General features: G+C 45.1%; 1 protein-coding gene across 3 annotated transcripts in view; it reads right to left on the bottom strand.

Annotated features, from left to right (window-relative positions):
- Positions 1-19,118, bottom strand: part of LOC110172721 (spectrin beta chain, non-erythrocytic 4) — a 65,459-nt gene that overhangs the window by 4,395 nt on the left and 41,946 nt on the right. Inside the window, exons 1-17 of one of the 3 annotated variants that reach the window (XM_055166890.1) lie at positions 16,947-17,204; positions 13,639-13,785; positions 11,608-11,871; positions 10,056-10,280; positions 6,802-6,891; positions 6,452-6,730; positions 6,214-6,344; positions 5,806-6,010; positions 5,340-5,585; positions 5,050-5,178; positions 2,633-2,877; positions 2,405-2,543; positions 2,253-2,337; positions 1,987-2,183; positions 981-1,912; positions 847-907; positions 505-758 (exon numbers count right to left, since the gene is read on the bottom strand). In XM_055166890.1, the coding sequence (XP_055022865.1) occupies positions 505-758; positions 847-907; positions 981-1,912; positions 1,987-2,183; positions 2,253-2,337; positions 2,405-2,543; positions 2,633-2,877; positions 5,050-5,178; positions 5,340-5,585; positions 5,806-6,010; positions 6,214-6,344; positions 6,452-6,730; positions 6,802-6,891; positions 10,056-10,280; positions 11,608-11,871; positions 13,639-13,761 (3,605 nt within the window). In that variant the 5' untranslated portion in view covers positions 13,762-13,785; positions 16,947-17,204. Of the gene's footprint in view, positions 1-504; positions 759-846; positions 908-980; positions 1,913-1,986; positions 2,184-2,252; positions 2,338-2,404; positions 2,544-2,632; positions 2,878-5,049; positions 5,179-5,339; positions 5,586-5,805; positions 6,011-6,213; positions 6,345-6,451; positions 6,731-6,801; positions 6,892-10,055; positions 10,281-11,607; positions 11,872-13,638; positions 13,786-14,714; positions 14,744-16,946; positions 17,205-19,118 lie in introns of those variants that run through there. The other 2 variants (XM_055166891.1, XM_055166889.1) reach the window with 2 other exon arrangements.

Raw genomic sequence — 19,118 nt, 5'->3', positions numbered from 1 at the left:
CGAGGGACAAAACAATTCTGATAACAGTTTTGATATTGATGACTGTTAGAGGATTTTTGAGCAAAATTAACAAGACAAAATATAAATGGTAAGATCAGTACTGGTTCACATGGAGCTGGACTCAGGGGTTCCAGACTGTACCAACTCCAGATCTGTGATCATTTGCTAATCCTAGATGATCATTTCACTGTTTTCATAGAAGCAGCGAGCATAGACAGGTGTGGTGCAATGTAAAGCAGCAGCACTGTGATGAGCTCCCAGATACCTGGGTCCACATCCCGGTGACCTGCACAGGTTTACACACCAGGGGGCAGTGATGGGCTTGCATCGCTCCATTCACAGCTCCAGGAGTAGCTTAGCATGCATCAGCAGCCTCCGCCCAGTGGGACTCAAATAGTACCATGTTAGGTGTTCAGAGTGGGTCCAACTGGCCACTCTGGTGAACATACTATTTGACTGGGTCTGTATCGCAGGCACATGGCCGTCTACATGCAGGACACCCACCTGTTAGTGCTCTTCTTCATGCTCTCAATGTCCAGCTTGCGGAACAAGAAACCCTCCTGATGGGCTGTGTGTGTGGGAGGCTGGGGTGTAGCTGGGCTCTGAGCCGGGGCAGACCTAGACCTCCTGCTGGGCTCCCCTCCCTCTTTGGGTCTGGGTCGGCGTCGAGGTTTAGGCCTGTCCCGAGCTCGCGGGCGTTCGGGGCGGGAAGACTTTTCCGGGAGACCATTGGGCAGGCGAGGCACCTCTCCCCGAGCCTAGGAACATCAAACACACGTGTGTTATCATCAACCTTACCGAACCAGCACCTCCAGTCTTAATACACAACACAGTTTCAGTTCTGACCTGAGCTGCTTCTCTCTCCTGGATCTGCTCTACTATCTCAGCCATGGTGGACCTCTTCTCCCTGAACAGAAAACAAAGCAGCTGTATTGGGGTGTGTGTGGTAGTGTTTGACCAGTACTATTTGGCACACTGACCCTCCAGCTGAACGGCGGTCAGAGTGCTCCCTATCTGGCTCACTAGACTCCTGACGCTCCGGCTTGTGCCGGTCTCTCTCTCTGCGCCGGGCCTCATGGCCTCCTGGGCCCTCGTGTTCACTGGACGTCTGCCTCTCCAGAGTGCGCCTGCGTTCCTGCTCTCTCCACACCTCCTGCGGCAGCTCGTCTCTGCGGGCCTGGATCAGCTGCTCACTGGAAAGGGGGCGCTCCATCTTGTGTTCTTTGTGGTAGGCCTGGGGCTGGGCATGGCCTGGGACTTCTGTTCGGGACCCTCGGGGCCCTCTAGTGGGTTCACTGTGCAGCCTTTCTCGACAGGGGTCTTGTAGCACCACTTCAGCCATGATGTTGACGTCTCTATCTGGACCCGACTCCCTCTCGCGCCCTCTCTCACGAGACTTCTCCAGGCGACTGGCCACCAGCAGTGGGGTCACAACATCGTCCAGGTGCTTGATCTTGGGCTGCCGTAGGTACTGTGACTTGGGCTCTGGTTCCTCAGGAGCTTGCCCACTCTGGAGAGGGCTCAAAGTTTTTGAAGCCTTGCTTCTGACAGCACTCGCGCCTTCCCGTGCCTGATTGGCTGACACCAGCATGGCGGCAGTGGCAATGGAAGCAATAGATGATAGAGTTGGTTGGCCCACTCCAGCAGCCACGCCCACCACAGCCCCACTCTGCTGCGGGTCAGAGGTGCCGCGATAACAGTTCATCACAGGACTGTAGTTAGGGGCCAAAGAGGAGAGGCGGCGCCCTGCGGAAGAAGGGGGGGAGCTGGGCTCCGTCTGCTCATAGATGGTCTGTCTCATGACAGGAGACACAGGGGGTTGACCTGGAGGGTCCTGGGGCTCCAGGAAGACCTTTCGGCCTAGCAAGGGCGTGGGGGGGAGCTTCCCCTGCTCTGCCTTCAGTTTCTCTACCTGCACACACATCACAGAGAGAGAATGAAGCTTATGTTTAGCTCTGTGTAGAGGGAGCTGTGGGTGGGGCTTACAGAGGTGAGGCGGCGCAGAGAGCTAAAACGCTCCTCCCAACTAGCGGCTGCTTTACGGAAGGCCTCATGACGCCGGATCAGCTGCTCCACCTCGTCCACACTGGTGCCAAGCTCAGAGCTGTTCAGCAGGGGCTCCTGTGCAGTGAGCCAAGCCTCTGCCACCACTGCTTCCTGGGCAAACTGGTGCACCTCCAACACTGTGAGATGACACCTGTCTATTAGAACCATAACACTGCAGCAGGTTTGAGAGAAGGAGGATTACTCACACTGCTGTAGCACCTCCCAATGTTTGTCCCACTTCTCTGAGAGCTCATGCTGCTTAGAGAGCACCTTGTCCAGTTTCTCCTTGATCTGAAGATATCACATGTTAAGAACTGCATCCATACCAAAGGTGTAATGAACAGTGGTCAGATCTCACCTCTGGGGCTGCAGGATTGCGGGCGGCCAGCAGGGTTTTCCCCATTTCCACACACTCTACCATGCTGTTTCTACGTGCCTCCACCTCACTCTTTAAACTCTGGTGATAGTTCATGAGGACCTCCACAGAGGACACATCCCTGCAGGTACACAGTGTTCAGCTCACATACATGCAGGGGTCACAGTAAGGCAAGGCTCAAAGCAGAGCAGATGGAGTGTGTGTGTGTACCTGGGCTTTTCTCCGGTGCCGATCTGGCAAATGATGGAGTCCATCCACATGAGCTGGTCCCTTACCAGGCTGAAGAAGCGCAGTTTGTCTGCCTCTGTGGTGATGTGTACACGGCACTCCTCACAGCAGCTCAGCAGCTCCTTCCAGCACATCATTACTTCATGCTCCCGACACGCGATGGCCTCGGCTTTCTCCCCTGCATACACAGCCCGGAGCTGTGCCGCACTCTCCTGCACATGCCGAACCTGCCAGATGGGTCGTTATTCTCATACATATGCTTATAAAACACAGTTAGGAGTTATGTTCCTGATCAGCTGAGCCACACTACTGGAGCTGAGCTTTTCAGAATAATGCTTTTTGGTGACTGCCCCCCTTAGGGGATGTGTGCATGTTTACCTGTGGGACCAGGTTCTGTATGTCCTGTTCAAATGTGTGTGTATGTATGTGTTTGAGTGTGTGCGTGCATGTGTGCCTGTGCAACCAGGTTCTGTATGTCCTGTTTAAATGCACGTACCACACTGAGTGGTAGTTGTAGTAGCAGTGGGGGGTCAAGATGGCGCCGGTGTGCTTGGTACGCCACTTGACTCTCCTGTATCTACTTTATTTGGCTCTAATTTTAACAACTTTCACAAGGACCATTGACTCACTGCTGGTTTATGATCGCCAGGACCTACTAAAAATAAAAGATTTTGTAGATTCAAGGTGATGGTGTAATCTCACTCCTGTAATGTTTGATGTTAGTGTAAATGAGTGCAATAAAACAGGGGCTCCTGTGCGCTATAGTCGAGTTTTCAAGCCCAGTTGTGTGGCTCTTTTCTCATCTCTTTTTGACACTATTGTTCAGTCAAACAGTGAGTCTACAGGCGTTTTAAACATTGAACAGTTGACATCGCGTTTTTTTATCCACTTGTACCAATGTGTTGGATGCCATTGCCCAACAAAGAGCTGTGCGTCCCAGGTCAAAGTTGGAGCCTTGGCTCAATGATAAAAGACAGGCTCCAGGTGTCTTATCAGTTTCTTTGCAATTGCTGGCGAAATTATCAAAAAAATTGTTAATGCAGAACAAAATACTTATCAGAAATAGTTTCTCAAAATCTTAATAAGCCCTGGGTGCTTTTTAAAACAATAGATTCTGTATTGAATCCTTTCCAATCCACCATTTTAGAATCTTCCTGGGAGGCTTGAGAGAGATTTTTTTTAACTACTTTAGTAAGAAAGTGGCTGCCATTAGGGCCAGAATTTCAATCTGTTTTCCTAATCTGTCAATAGCCATGTACTGCACATCTGATTTACAACAGTTTGAACCAGTTTCCTTACCCTTTCTAACAAATATTGCCACTAAACTCAAACACTCATCTAGTTTTACAGATCCTGTCCCCCAATGCTTCCTCAAAGACGTCGGGTCAACTGTTGGCCCTTGTCTCCAGCAAATTGTAAATGGCAGCCTCATCTCAGAGACAGTGCCCAGTTTTTGTAAGCAAGCTGTGGTTGAAACACTAAAAAAAACTGTCTTGACACTAGTGTCCTTTCAAATTACTGACTCATCTCAAAGCTTCCTTTTTTGTCCAAGATACTTGAAAAGAGTGTTTTAGTTCAATTGCAGTAATTTTTAAATGCAGAGAATATATATGAGTCAGCACTTTAAAAGGTTTTAAATGCCATTTTAGTGCTTTTAGGCTTGACTGCTGCTTTTGACACAGTGGACCATGCAACTCTTTTAAATCATCTTGAAAACTGTGTCAGGGGATCTGCCTTGGACTGGTTCAGGTCCTACTTGTCAGGGAGGTCTTTCTGTGTTAAACTGGGGCTTCATTCTCGTGCCTGTGCTGTTTGCACTTTATATTCTCCCCCGGAGCCAAATTTTCCAAAAGCATAGGATATCTTACCATTTTTATGCAGATGACTGTCAAATTTACATGCCACTCAGAAAAAATGGCAGCAGCACCTTGACACCCCTCCTGCAGTGCTTGAGTGACGTCAAGGCTTGGTTGACACATAACATTTTATTGCATTTATTTATTTATGTATTATTTTTTTTATCTATTTTATTTTTTTAGTACTGCTTTTATGTATTGATTTTATTATTTTTGTTCATTGATTTTATTATTATTTTATTTATTGATTTATTGCTTTATTGACTGATTAGTTTCCCCATGGTTGAAACATAATTCTACAGATTTTTTTAAGTAAACATGACATTGCGTGAGATGTGAAGCACTTTGGAAACTGTCTTGCTTATAAAATGTGCTATACAAATAAAGTTGGATTGGATTGGATGTGTGTGTGTGTGCATGTGTGTGTGTGTGCGTGCGTGTGCATGTGTGTACCTGTGTGACCAGGTGCTGTATGTCCTGTTCAAATGTGTGTGTTTGTATGTGTGTTAAAGTTTGCGTGTGTGTGTACATATGTGTGTGTACCTGTGTGACCAGGTGCTGTATGTCCTGCTCAAACGTGTGCAGCAGTCTCTGCAGGGTGCTACTGTTGGTGCCCTGTCGTGCCTGGACCTCTGGAAGCCGCCGGTGTTTATCTGAGATCTGGTTTAGAACCTACACAATAAGGGGGCAAAGTGAGCAGGTCAGTAAAAAACAAATCCCTTCAAGTATATCATCAAAATCTGTCATGCACATAGGATCTTTCCCAGGTAAATAAAAAAGCATGGAAACCCAGTATGCATGTTTGAGTGTGCAGGTGTGTGTGTGTGTTTGACCTCTCTGCAGTCGGAGAAGAACTTGTGCAGCTGGTGTGAGGCAGACAGCATCTGAGCACGTGTCTCCATCAGCTCCAGCAGGTCGGCCCAGGCCTCATTCACCGCATCCTTCCACTCTGCGATGGTGGCTGCCTCCGCGTGCCCATAGTCGATCAGCTCGTCCACCATCTGGTTCACAGCAGACACGCGCTCCAGCCCAATACTGCCCGTCTCGGAGGCAAAGGCAGTGAACTTCTCCTGTAACACCTGCTCAAAGAGAATAAGCTTTCAGAGTGATGGCACACTTTGGTTAACATGAACATGCATGGAAGAGATGCTAATGCAAATGGTGTGTGTCTGGGTGGTGCGTGTGGCAGTGGTTGTTATTTTGCCTGGCTATAAGTTTGATCAAGACTAGAGGTGCCAGATATATATCATGATGTGTCAAATTATTGTCATAAACAGTCTGCACATAATCATATCTCACAGTGACGTGCTCGTAGTCCTGGCCCAGCTCCGGGGAACTGGCCACCACCTCCCTCTGAGCGATCCACTGCTCCAACTCATCCACCTCACGGTTGAGCTGGTAGAGCCAGTACTGCTGCTCCAGGCGGCTCTTCCTCTCCTCCACCAGGTCCTTCAGAGACACGTAAAGACGGTCCACCTGCGCCTGCCGCTTACTGATGCGCTCACTGCACCAAGAGCACAACATGTCAGGGGCCATACTGAGGATGTAAAGCTTTTAAAGTCAGACTTTTTTTAATATTGAAAACATGTATTTGGAATACTTTTCAAAATGAAAATATACTTGCATCTGTTACTTGAGATTTGCTTCACTTTGACTGCAGTAAATACACAGAATGTTAATAGTAATATGAGGTGTATTGCTGCGCACCAGTCCGGGTGTCCCATCTCCAGCAGCTGCCTGCACTGCTGGGACAGCAGGCCGATGGTCTCGGCGTAGTCCTCGATGGTCTGCTCCAGGACCAGATGCTTCTTGAGCAGCTGCAGGGTGCTAGGCTCATCCTGGGCACAGGGCACAGTCACATGTGTGTGGACATGTTTATGTCAGCTCTGTGTGAGCACATGTGTGTATGGACATGTTTGTACAAGCTGTGTGAGCAGTGGAGCACCTTGCCCTTTTCCTCATTCATCATGTGCAGCTCCTGTTCGCTGAGCCAGGCCTCCACCTCGGCTGTGTCGAAGTAGTACTGCTGTGCCTGGTACATGGCGTCCAGCACCAGCTGCCTGCGTTCCGTCTCTGCCCACAGCAGAGACCAGAGCTGGGACAGCTGCTCCAGGCCGGCCCTGGCGCTGTCTGCCTGGGGGCTCCGTAGAGAGGCAATGACTGCTGCCCGCTCCAACACATCGTCCACTCTGCCACGGTGGCCCTCCAGCTCCCTCTGTAGGGTCTGCACAAACATGACATGTTAAATAAAGCTATACACAGGCGGCCTACAGGGATCTGTGTGCAGCACAGCACCTGATTCTTCTTCATGAGCTGTTGCACTGCCTGCAGACTCCCTCCGTGCTCCTGAGACATGGCCAGAGGGAGGCGCTCTTGTACCCACAGCTGCAGCACACACATCAGACACATCAAGAGACATATGAAGAGAGAACAGTACTCATGAGCATCACTGTCACAGTATCACTGTCATGAGCATCACTGTCACATGAGCATCACTGTCCCCAGTCTGACTAATGTTCCAGTATGTATGGCACCTCTCACTTTTCAAACTAAAAATACTGTAAAAATACAGTATGTTTTCCCAGCCTCACGAGGGGGCGCACATGTATAAATGAGCTCTGAATATCAACCAAAATTCAACCAAACTGTTTTGATTTTCATTTTAAGGATATGTATAGGACAACAGCAGAGGAGAGAAGATATGTGATATGAGTTGTTTGAAGATTTGGAAATGAATCATTTCAATCAAAGTTTAATCAGCCTTTTATATATAATATATTGTTTTGTAGTAGTCTGGTGAGTGCACTTTGAGGCAGATACATAGAGATACGCAGCAGTGGCTGGTGGTATAATGTGGGTGCCTAGATCAAAATTATATATTATAAATATATGAATTTATGTATTATATATAGGCTATATAGTATTATAACGAATGCCAGAAACAGACATTTAGTCACTATTGGTTGAACTATATATTGAATTAATATACAGATATGTTCAAAATTGTTGGTACCCCTCTGGTAATGACAGAAAAATCAGCAATGGTCACTGAAATGACTTCAAACAAAGAAAAACAATAACACATACTTTTTTTTTTTTATAACCAATGAAAATCAGACACTGCTTTTGAATTATTGGTCAACAGAAAAAAAAACCCTAATGAAACTGGCCTGGACAAAAATGATGTTCCCCTAGAAAAGATTGTAAATATTTGGACAATAGGGCCATGTTAAATTTTGGTGTGTCTCTAATCTGCATCACAGGTTCTTCAAACTTGTCCTCAGTCAGTCTGTCTGTTTAAAGGGGGACATGTGTCATTGTGCTGTTTGGAGACATGATGGACACAACACTGAACATGGAGCAGAGAAAGAGAAGAAGAGAACTGTGTCAGGAGACTAGAAAGAAAATAATAGACAAGCAGGTTAAAGATAAAGACAATAAGACCATCTCCAAGCAGCTGATGTTCCTGTGATTACAGTTACACATGTTCTTCACAAGTTTAAGGTTCATAGGACTGAAGCCAACCTCCCTGGATGTGACAAAAGAGGAAGATTTATGACAAATTCAAGAGATAGATCATACAAATGGAACCAAAGAGCTCAAAACAACCTCCAAAGAAATTAAATGTGAACTTGAAGGGCAAAGTACATCAGTGTCAGATCACACCATCCATCTGTGTTTGAACCAAAGTGCAGTTCATGTGAGGACACCACTGCTGAGAGCAAATCATAAAAAAGTGAGACTGGAATTTGTCACAGTGCATATTAACAAGTCACAAAGCTTCTGGGAGAATGTCCTTTGGACAGATGAGGCAAAACTAAGCTCTTTGGCAAGACACATCAGCTCTATGTTCACAGACGCAAAAATGAAACACACCAAGAAAAGAACACTGTTCCTACTGTGAAACATGGAGGAGACTTGGTTTTGTTCTGGGGCTGTTTTGCTGCATCTGGCACAGGGTGTCTTGAATCTGTGCAGGGTACAACAAAATCTGAAAACTATCAAGGTATTTTGGACCGATATGTGTTGCCTAGTGTCAGAAAGCTTGGTCTCAGTTGTAGATCATGGGTCTTCCAACAGGATAATGACCCAAAACACACAACTAAAAACACACAAGAATGACTAAGAACAAAACACTGGACTGTTCTGGAGTGTTCTTCTGTGAGCCCAGATCTCAATCCTACTGAACATCTGTGAAAGGAGCTGAAACATGCTGTCTGGTGAAGGAACCCTTCAAACCTGAGACAACTAGAGCAGTTTGCTCATGAGAAATGGGTCAAAATACCTGTTGACCAGAGCAGAAGTCTCATTGACAGTTACAGAAATCATTTGTTTGCAGAGTTTGCATCAAAAGGTTGTGCAACAAAATATTAAGTTAAGGGAACCATCATTTTTGTTCAGGCCAGTTTCATTATTTTGTTTTTTCTAATAATTCTGTTGAACCACAGGTGAAAAACAATGTTTGAATTTTGTAGGACCATTTTCAGTATTTTTTTTTATTTATTATTGCTTTTATCAGTTTCAAGTTATTTCAGTGATGACTGTCGATTTTTCTTTCATTACCAGAAGAGTACCAACAATTTGAACACATGTGGAAATAATTTGCTCATATTACATCAGTCCCCTGTCCTACGCTTGCACTGTGATGCAATTGCTATCACAATTAGAACATAGCACACAAATGCAAAGTTTACGTAGCAACATTAGTACCAGTGGCAGCAGCATTGAGTGCCCCTCTGTGCTCTGCTGTGGGTCTGATTAGCGGTGTCTCTCCCTCACCTGTGTGTCTCCTGTGTGGAGGTTTAAGTGTAAGTAACTAGCCACCATTAGCCAGTGTGTGAATCAAAATTAGAACTGTAGGATATCACTCCAGCCAATGCACTCATTTCAGCTTAATGCTTCTTTTCTTACTTGGCAGATGGGTCTCCTGAAGAGAAGATATATTACTCCTTAAAAACTCTTCCTCGGACGCCCTTTGACTTGAAGTTGAACTCTCCATAACTGTACAGTACACAGCTCTGTAGTTATCCATTCATTAGCCTATAGCAGTAACATGGTGCCAGTGGAGAAGTGGGGATGGGTGGGAGAGCGGGTAGCTGAGTCACAATAGGTCGGGTGTGTGATCACTTAATCACTTGATTTCAGGTCACCCCCACCCTGCGCCCCCAAGAAATACTTCAGGGCTGCAATGTAAAGTAATGGGCAGGTGCAAAGTAATGACATCACATTTTCTCAAACTTCAGGTTCTTCCATAGACCTCCCAGACCCAGCTCACTCAATGGGGAAACACATGAACCAAATAAAGTGATGTAAGTATATTTAACATGATATAAATATGTCTATGCAGATACATGTTCAATTTTAAACAAAATATTAAGTAGCCTAATACAAAATAAAATTTTTTTATTTAGGTAAAGTTAGGGAGTGCCGCACACCTCCTTTTTAGTCGACAGAACATAATATTTTTTCTTCTTTAATTTCTTTAGTTGACTACAGCATTATGTCACTGTGCTGCATAAAGGACTTTGTGAAGTCAGAATGAAACTCACAATCTCATCCTCCAGGTCACGGCCCACTTGATGCAGTTCTTTGGAGGCCAGTAGAAGACGGCGTCTCTCCTTGAGTGGCTGGATGAGGCGCACCATGCGGGCCTCCACAGCCGCCTGCCGCTGCTCCACGCTGCCTTTGGTGTGGCCCTGCTCGGGGAGGGAGCACGTCTGGCTCTGCAGCTGACCGGCCTCCAGGCACCACTGCTCCACCTGGCTCTCCATGCCCTGCCATGGGACACATGACCAGGGGACAGGACCAGAGCATGCAGTTAGGATACAGATACAGGCAGAATATACATTATCAAACTTTTTTTTTTCTTTTAAAGCTGTCCTAAAAATACGGTTTAAATCTGCATAAATGTCCAAACTACAGGAAGGCCTGCTGATTCCAATCCCAAACACTTTTAGGTAAAATTGTAAAATCTTGTTTCTTGAAAGTCATACATTATGGTACACAAAATGGATTATTGTGAGTTTTAAGCTCATTTTGTTATCTCATCAAAACAGACCTGGAACTGTGTTTTGTTCCATTCACACATTTGAGTAACCCTGGTTATAAGTCTGTCTACATCTGTCTTTGTGTTGTGATGTCATAAAATGAAGTCATGTCACCTTTTACCTTTAAGTAGAGAAAGGCAATTCCAAGGCTGAAATCATCGAAATGTTTCTAGTGAGTCATTTTGTCATGTGGTATTATCACATGACATCACACATGAGTGTTTTGTTTGAGAAAATAGCCTAAATATGCAGCAACAACATAGATCTGAAAATAGCATAATGTAAGCCCTTTAAAGGTTGAAAATGAGTGATGCTTGATACTAGAAGAGTGGAGCATCATTTAAAGTTTTCACAAAGAAAAAAGCATACTACATTTCCTGTGTGTGGTTTGATTTGTTTTATAATACTGTGACACAATTGCACGATGAGCATTATAACAGTGAAATGTGTGATATGTGAGAAACCGTGAGCACATGGTCCTGGCCTGAGAGCAGGCAGTGCACAGTACTGTACCCTGGTCAGCAGGGGGCAGTGCACCAAAGCCGTGCTAAAGAAGCAAAAGCAGCATGCTGTGGAGCAGAGTCGAGGAGCCCTCTGCCTTCACTGCGAGCGTGGGATGGGTGGACATGAGTGCAGATGACTTTCTAAGAAGCATCAAAACAAAGAAAAATGAAACAGAAACATCCCACAAATGAGCTCAAACACTGGGAACAAAATCAGAGCAAAAATAAACATCACTTCAAACATGAAAATACAGTGAAATGGTGATAGTGTACGGCAGCCCAGCAGGACAAATGTTGAAGAGCACATTCAGAGGGTTCTGTTTACATTGTGCAAGGTTATGGACAACCCTGTAACTGTTACTGAATAAAGCCATATGCTAAAAGTGTCTTTGAACAGGCTTGGGATTGAGTAATATCGTTTTTATAGTCATCAGCCAGAATCTGTAGCACCCTGTCAGGGGCATCTGTGAGGAAGACCCTGTGAGGAACACCCTGCCAGGCGTACCCTGTAAAGAGCGTCCTGTCAGGAGCACTGTGGACTGGCCATGTACCTGCAGCTTCTTGAGCTGCTTGTTGACGCTGGTCAGGTCCTGTCCCTGGTCCACGTAGGCCAGCTGCTCCTCCAGCTGTCCCAGACGATGGTCCAGGCTCTCGTAGCTCTGCACCAGGAGCTCGGCCTTGTTGGCCTCAAACAGCTGCCTGGCCCGGGCCTGGGTGGTGCTCTCCAGCTCCTGCCAGCACTCCCTCATCTCCTCCAGCTTTCTCTGCACGCCTGCGCTCAGCTCCGGCTTCTCCTGCATCAGCTGTTGGCCCTCCTGCACATAAGCACACAGCAACAATCATAAGCCTCAGTAATTCCCATGTTCTGTTCATGTTCCATTTCTAAAAGAGAGAGATGTGCTTGGTGCGTTTGTGGAGGGAAAACTCTCTTAAAACCACATTCAGCAAAAGTTTCATTTCTCACCTTGTTCCTCTGTTGTGATGCTACGACCAATCAGTCAACCCCCCCTTCCCCCCTGTGCACGCACACACATGCATACACGTGCATACATGCGCACACGCGCGCACACACACGCATGTACACGCATGTACACACACAGTTACACTGATTTTCATAGACTGTTGTCATGTGCTCATTGAATATGTTGGGACCCACCTCCACACCTGCTCCCCCAGCTCTTCAGACTCCCCCACCCCTCACACTCCTCAGACAATCAGAGCTTATCCTTTTGATGACACAACTTTGATGACTGTTCTGCACCAATAAAAATATGTCAGCAACATTTAATTATGGTTGTGTATGCATTTACATAAGAACCCAACCCAATACAAACTCTAAGCACCTGCACATGGTGTTATTTTTGTGACCAGTTTAAGTGACTCCTCCTCAGAGTTAATGCAGTGCAAGTCAGGTCCTGACTGACAGGAGGAGAGCTATCGATGGACTCAGTGTCAGTGCTGAGTTAGAGCTCAGCGTCAGCCCAGGCCAGATCAGCCCAGGCGGGCCAGCACGGTGAACAACACACTCACAACACTGGAAGCATGGAGAGGTGACCTTCACACATGAGTGTAGCACACAGGGCCATGCTGAGCTATGATTGGAGGTTGCCCGGTAACCGACATCGCTGTGGGGCCCAGTTAAGCCCCTCCTCTTTACCACACTTCTCCAGCAGTTTTCTCACAGGCTCCCATAGAGAGACACTCTCCTGAGCCAGAGGAGGCGCTCTCTGCTCAGCTGATGTGCAGGAAGTGGACTATAGATTTAGGGACTTTAGGGCAGTGGATAATTCTGTTTGGCTGATACTGCTATCAAAATAGTCCACCCTAAGGAGATCATGATTAGATATGTCTAAATTCTAAAGAAATAACTGTCTTTCAATATGAACATAAACAAGACTTTTAATCAGCCAATGACCACAATGTCGAGTGTAACCTATATGTGTCTCATCTCCCTGCAGCTTTCAGGTTGCCAATGCTCCCTAGCACATTTAGTCAAGTAAAAGCATGCATTCTCAAAACTGTATGTACAAAATCATGTTTTATCATTAAAGGTTCTAAATTTTCTCTTGTGAGCTTTTAGCCATATTGTTACCTTCTCAAAAACATACACAGAGTTTTTTGTGTTTGCGTGTTTTGTTTCATTCACACATGTTTGAGTAACTCTTTATTATTAGTGTGTCTACATCACCAAAGCTCAAAATGCTCTGTTCCACCTTGAGTTTACAGCTCCTTTTATCTTCAGTTCAGTAGAGATGAGCAATTCCACAACTGAAATGATCCAAATGATTCTAGTGAATGTGTGTTGAGTTTAAAAACACACCATATTACAACACAAGGTGGGATTGTTTTCTGTAAATATATATAAATATGCAGGGTTTGCGTATTAAACTGTTATACAAAAAAGTCATGGTATGTTTGTGATGAGGAAACAATAATACAGTTATAACATTGATCAGAAAATAGTGTAATATAGGCCTTTTAAGGTTCACCCAACTCCATTTTAGGGCACTCACACCCTGTCCTCATCTATAGTGTCCCTCTGCCCCCTGTCCATGAGTTCTCTGTCCCCTGTGTGAACTCACCCTCTCAATCTTGTCCAGCCACTCTCGGTTCTGGGCAAGCTCCGCCATGAAGGCCTGCTGCTTCAGCCATTTCTTATGCAGTTTCTGGGTCTCGTCTCTGCTGCTGTCCCTCGCCATCAGCATCTTCTCACACACCCAGTCTCCCAGCTGCAGAGAGACAAGAGACATGAGACCCACCCATTACCCCAGCAAGAGACAAGAAACACAAAGACATCAGCATTATCACACACCCAAACCCCAAATTGTAAAGAAACACAGGCATGGACATCAGTGGAGGCTGATTCTGAAATCAAAGAACCGGCCTTGTCCAACTGAAACCGACCTATCAAAACGCAGTAAACCCAGGAACTAAGGCTACGTTCAGACTGCAGGGCTTAATGCTCAATTCCGATTTTTTTGTGAAATCCGATGTTTTTGCGAGGTCGTTCACATTTCCAATTAAATGCGACTTGTCTGTGACTTCAGTGTGAACGGTAAACTGCCCGAAAGTGTCCCGCATGCGCACTGGAGGACACGAAGACGTCAACCCCATGCGTCAACCGCAGCGAGCGTGTTCTGTGTTTACGGAAGTTGTCCAAATATGGTCGCGAGCATTGAGCACCTGGCGATTTTACAGTTCCGGTTTCCGCCTGCTTCAGCGCAGAATAGTGACGTTTGTCGCTTGTTAATGACGTATAGGTCGGATGGATGCGCTTTGGCCGTTCAGACTAAAGTCGCATGTCAAAAGATCGGATATGTATCGGATTCAGGACCACATATCCAAGTGGCCTGGGTCGCATTTGAAAAATTCGGATCTGTGCCGTTCAGACTGTCATTAAAAGATTGGATACAGGTCACATAGAAGCCAAAAAATCGGATTTGGGTCACTTCAGGCTGCAGTCTGAACACAGCCCAAGACTGAGGTGTTGTGATTTAAATTTCAAAGGTCCCAATAACACACGGAAAAGCTGATTAGTACTGGGATACCTGCTGCATGTAACAGCATAATCTGATTTACATTAGGAGCAGACTAGGAGAGGCATTCAACTGCACGAGGTAAAAACAGGAAACGTCAGAGGTGTTTTGACATAACTCACAAGTTTTAAACCAGCAGAGATGAAAAAATACAGTCACTTCACCCAGCACGTTTCGTTTTGGTCGACACTATGTTAAAATGAAAGTAAAACTGGAGCTTCAGTGTTTATTTGTTCTGCAGACAGCAAATCACAAGTAACACGTAACACAAGTTCCTCATGACTGAAACTCAAAAGTCAACAGTTTGATTATGTATATATCAGCAGCACAGTTTCACTGCTAATGCTAAATTACGAGACACCAATGAACATCTCATAGCCCGTGTTTGCACCTATTTGGTTCCTTGACCTGCTGTAGACTGGCTGATTTTTGATGTGATCTTGTTTGAAATACATTTTCTTTCATTACTGATTTCCTAAATATAAACAGTGCAGTCTTTAATCAATTTGCTTATCCAAACCTTATTCTACGTGCTCCAAACAATATGATTTTACTGACAGAGCCTCTCTCCACGAAAAAAGATCTAAGATAATCATTGACCATTAGAAATGACTGGATCTTGATTTGATGAAAATTTAACAAACTGCACAGTCCTCCTTAGTGCAAAGTGTGGTAAGTGCCCAGTGTAGGTAGACAGTGTCTAAAATTCTCAGGCCCAACCCCTCACCTGCCCCTCAGAATCACTCTCCTTGGTGGTTCATTACACAATGATTTTAAAGGAGCACTAGGCAACTTTTCCTGTGGGAGGATCCATCACCTGCTTGTCTCCATGGTGATATTCAATTCCAGTGTCGACATTCAAATTTACCTGTCCACCAAATCCATAACGCCAGCCACACACTCCACACTCACACACTATATCTCTGAAATAAAATTCTGGCTCCAATCAAACTACCTCCAACTCAACTGCGACTAAACAGAAATAATCATCAGCCCCAAAACACTCACCAAAACCAGCAATAACCTCACCCTCTCCCTCTCCCAACTCCTTTATCTTGGCATCATCTTTGATCACACCCTTTCCTATGAACACCACAGTGAACACATCACCAAAACTGTGTTCTATCACCTCTGGAACATCGCTCACCTTCGCCCTTCTCTCTCCCCTCAGTCTGGTGAAACCCTCATCCACACCTTTGTCATCTCCCGCCTTGATGACTGCAATAGCTGCTCTATGGTTCAGCCTCCAAACTCTTCAACAGACTCCAGTACATCCAGAACTCTGCTGCACACCTCCTCACCTGCACCTCCTCCCGTGAACACATCACCCCTATCCTCAGAGATGTTCACTTTCTCCCCGTCCCTCTGCACATCCAATTCAAGGTCCTCAAAATCGTGTACAAGTCCCTCCATAACCTGGCCCCCACCTACCTCTCTGAGCTGCTCCACCACCACACCCCCACCTGTGCCCTCCGATCAGATGACGCCAACCTCCTGTAAACTCAAAACCTGGGAGGACAGGGCCTTCTCCACTGCTGCTGCCCCCACCCTCTGGAACTGCCCAAACACATCAGAGACTCATCCACACTCATTATCTTCAAAAAAGCCCTAAAAACTCACCTGTTCCAAACTGCCTTTAAATAACTGCATCTCCTGTTTATCTGTTCTTTCATTTGTGTTTGTGTCTGTCCTTCTCCATGGAGACAAGCAGGTGATGCTACCAGGTCAGGTCACAGGTCTGTATCTGTATAGATGCAGTTCAAGTGCAAGTGTTTTAGCAATAAAAACACCTACCTGAGTAATGCTTGATGGAAATGTTTATAGATTTATAAAGATGATGTCATGTCCGGGCTAACTTCACATATGATTTCTAATTTTGTATTTTTTTTTTTTTGTAATTTGGCAACAGTGCTTGCCTGCCTTGAACCCAGAAGTGACATTGCACTTAATAACTATTGTCATAATGTGGAACATTCAGTGCAAAGCAATGACATCTCCATGGGGACTGAGACACTGTAAGACAGTCTAACATGTCCAACATGTCCAATCACCACCATATTTCATAACACTTCACTGGTTTGATAAAGCTCCCAAGTATCCAGGAGATATGTTTGATGGAGCAAACAAGCCACATGTAGCAGCAGCATGACCCTCAAACACAGCTCTGCTCCTTCTCTACCTCCACCCACACACCCACTGCACCCAACTGGACCAAACCATGCAACCAAACTGGACAAAACCATGCTAAACCACGCAAGAGTAGCACACCAAACCAAACACCACAGCCCCAGAATCGTCCGCACTGATGCCACAGAATCCAGGTCACATGTTTGCGCAGTGCACTAGCATTTTACCTGCACCTGCTCCCCGATGGAAGCTAGCGGTGTTCACCAAGATACAAAGGACAACATGGCTTCTTCTGGCAGCTGAGGGCTGCAGCAGACTCCCTCGTTCTTCCTGCTCACATGACCAAAGAGGAGATCCAGACAACGCGGTGAAGAACGCAGGAAAAAAACATCCCGATTCATGTGAGGAAGCCTGCTTTCATGGGGTAACAGAAGGAAGCAGATCAGACTGAGCCTGCGCCGGTCCACCCTCTCTCCTCTCCTGTGTCTGCGCACTCCTCCTCTCCCTCTCTCTATCCTCTTCCTCCCTCCTCTCGGGCTGGGCAAGGGGAGGAGCTGGAGCAATGAAAGCAGAACAGCACAAAGATGTTCTGGCCCCTCCCACTAGCCTCCGCACGCGCACACAAGGTCCTGCTCAAGAGCACGTGAGCAGAGCACTGGGGGTTGGGGTCTGATAGTGGGGGGTTGGGGAACAGGCTAATACATAATGATGCTAGAACTGGGGAGTAGAGGGAATGGTGTCTGCAGTGAAGGAGGTATCATATTGACAAATCAATTAAAGATACATTTTTTTTTACCAGTTTCATTTAAAATTCTCTTATGGCATTTGTGTTGAATTCACACAGTGGCGATCTTTGGTACTACAGCCACACAATTCCAGTACTAATGTGTTATATTTCCCCACACACAGATCATTATTGATTATTATTATTATATAAGGAGTAATATGAAGATCTAAAATGTAAAGCTCACACACACATGTGAATAATTATAGCAGAACACAGCATTTCAGGCCTTCACCACCCCGTGCCAGCACAAAGATCCTGACTCTTGTCCCCACTTTGCGACCTCCTACATTGTGAACATCCCTGCATCGTAAATGCTCCTGCACCGTGAATGCTCCTTGATTATGGCCGGCTTTACATCGCAACTGTGTGGAATACATGTACCGAACAATTTTATTTTAATTTTTTTATTCCAGTTAACCAAAATCCATGCATTTCTATGACAAATGTTAGACGTTGCCATCGTAAAAAAATGCAAACAGCAGTAAGCCTAACTCATCCCCTCCCCCCAAAATTAGCATCTATACAGTATGTTACAACTCCATTCAATTCAATGTGACCATTTGTGACATTGTCACATTGTGCTCCATCACAAGTAAGCTCCCTGTGTAGTCCATAACAAACAGATCTTGTATGAATTCTTTTTAAATGCAATTTTAAGAGGGCGCTAGAGAGCCATTTTGTCTTGATTTGCATATCATTACATTCGCCTGCACAAACACTCCATCAGCTTTTTCCAAACAAAAAATGTGTCTAAAAGAAATTATTGCTACTGTCAGTGGCAACTGTCATACATATAAATTCATGTTTTATAATATTCATATCGACATATAGTAAAATATTTAAAAAGCAATATAGCATAAATAAGCTATTTTTTTCTGTAAGTTCATGTTAATTCATTTCATTTTATTTTGGTTTAATTTCTTCCACTTCCAATTACATATTGTTTCGAGGGGAAGTTTTTACGGGTGCACTTTCTTAATTGAGAGACACACGAGGAACTGCACTCTGACCTCTGAGCCAAAAGGGCGTTTTTTGTTTAAGTTGAAAGTTTTCAAAAGAACAAGAGTTTATTCCCTTTGAGTGGATGTGGCCAATGAGGTAAATTTTGTGTTATTTTATTGTGTGATTACTTTTCTGACTGTGTTTTCTATCTGAGGGTTAATTTTAAGTTTAGTTTTTTTTTCTTTTCTATAGTTCTGACAGCATGCGTCGGTATTAAGGTTCATTTACATGTGAAGACATATGAAAGACTCCTGTCTGAATAAATGCTTGTTAAAACCAAAGAACAATATTGAGCCTTGTTTAAACTCCAGGGGAGTAACAGAAATATTGTTTTTGATATTTTCCAAATTGCAAACCTGTTGAAAATTCACCATGACCACACCCAAATTCACATTAAAAAGTGTGTTAATCTTTAATCGCATGAGTCTGGTGTATTTTGGCAAAATTTTAAGTGTTTGAGAAGAGAACTGTGTGAGGAGACATCCAAAGTACGACGGTGTGTGCTTCTGTCATTCACGGGTTTGATCCAATATGGTCAACTTCCTGTTGAGGTTATGGTGAGTTCAAAATATATATTTTTTCTGACATTTTATTTTATTGGCGAGTTTCA

The sequence above is a fragment of the Boleophthalmus pectinirostris genome, unplaced genomic scaffold (genome assembly GCF_026225935.1).
Source record: "Boleophthalmus pectinirostris isolate CB_2022bp ecotype Guang Dong unplaced genomic scaffold, ASM2622593v1 HiC_scaffold_9, whole genome shotgun sequence".
Classification (NCBI taxonomy): domain Eukaryota; kingdom Metazoa; phylum Chordata; class Actinopteri; order Gobiiformes; family Gobiidae; genus Boleophthalmus; species Boleophthalmus pectinirostris.
The sequence above is the reverse complement of the archived record's forward strand: the minus strand, read 5'-3'. Positions and strand labels throughout refer to the sequence as shown.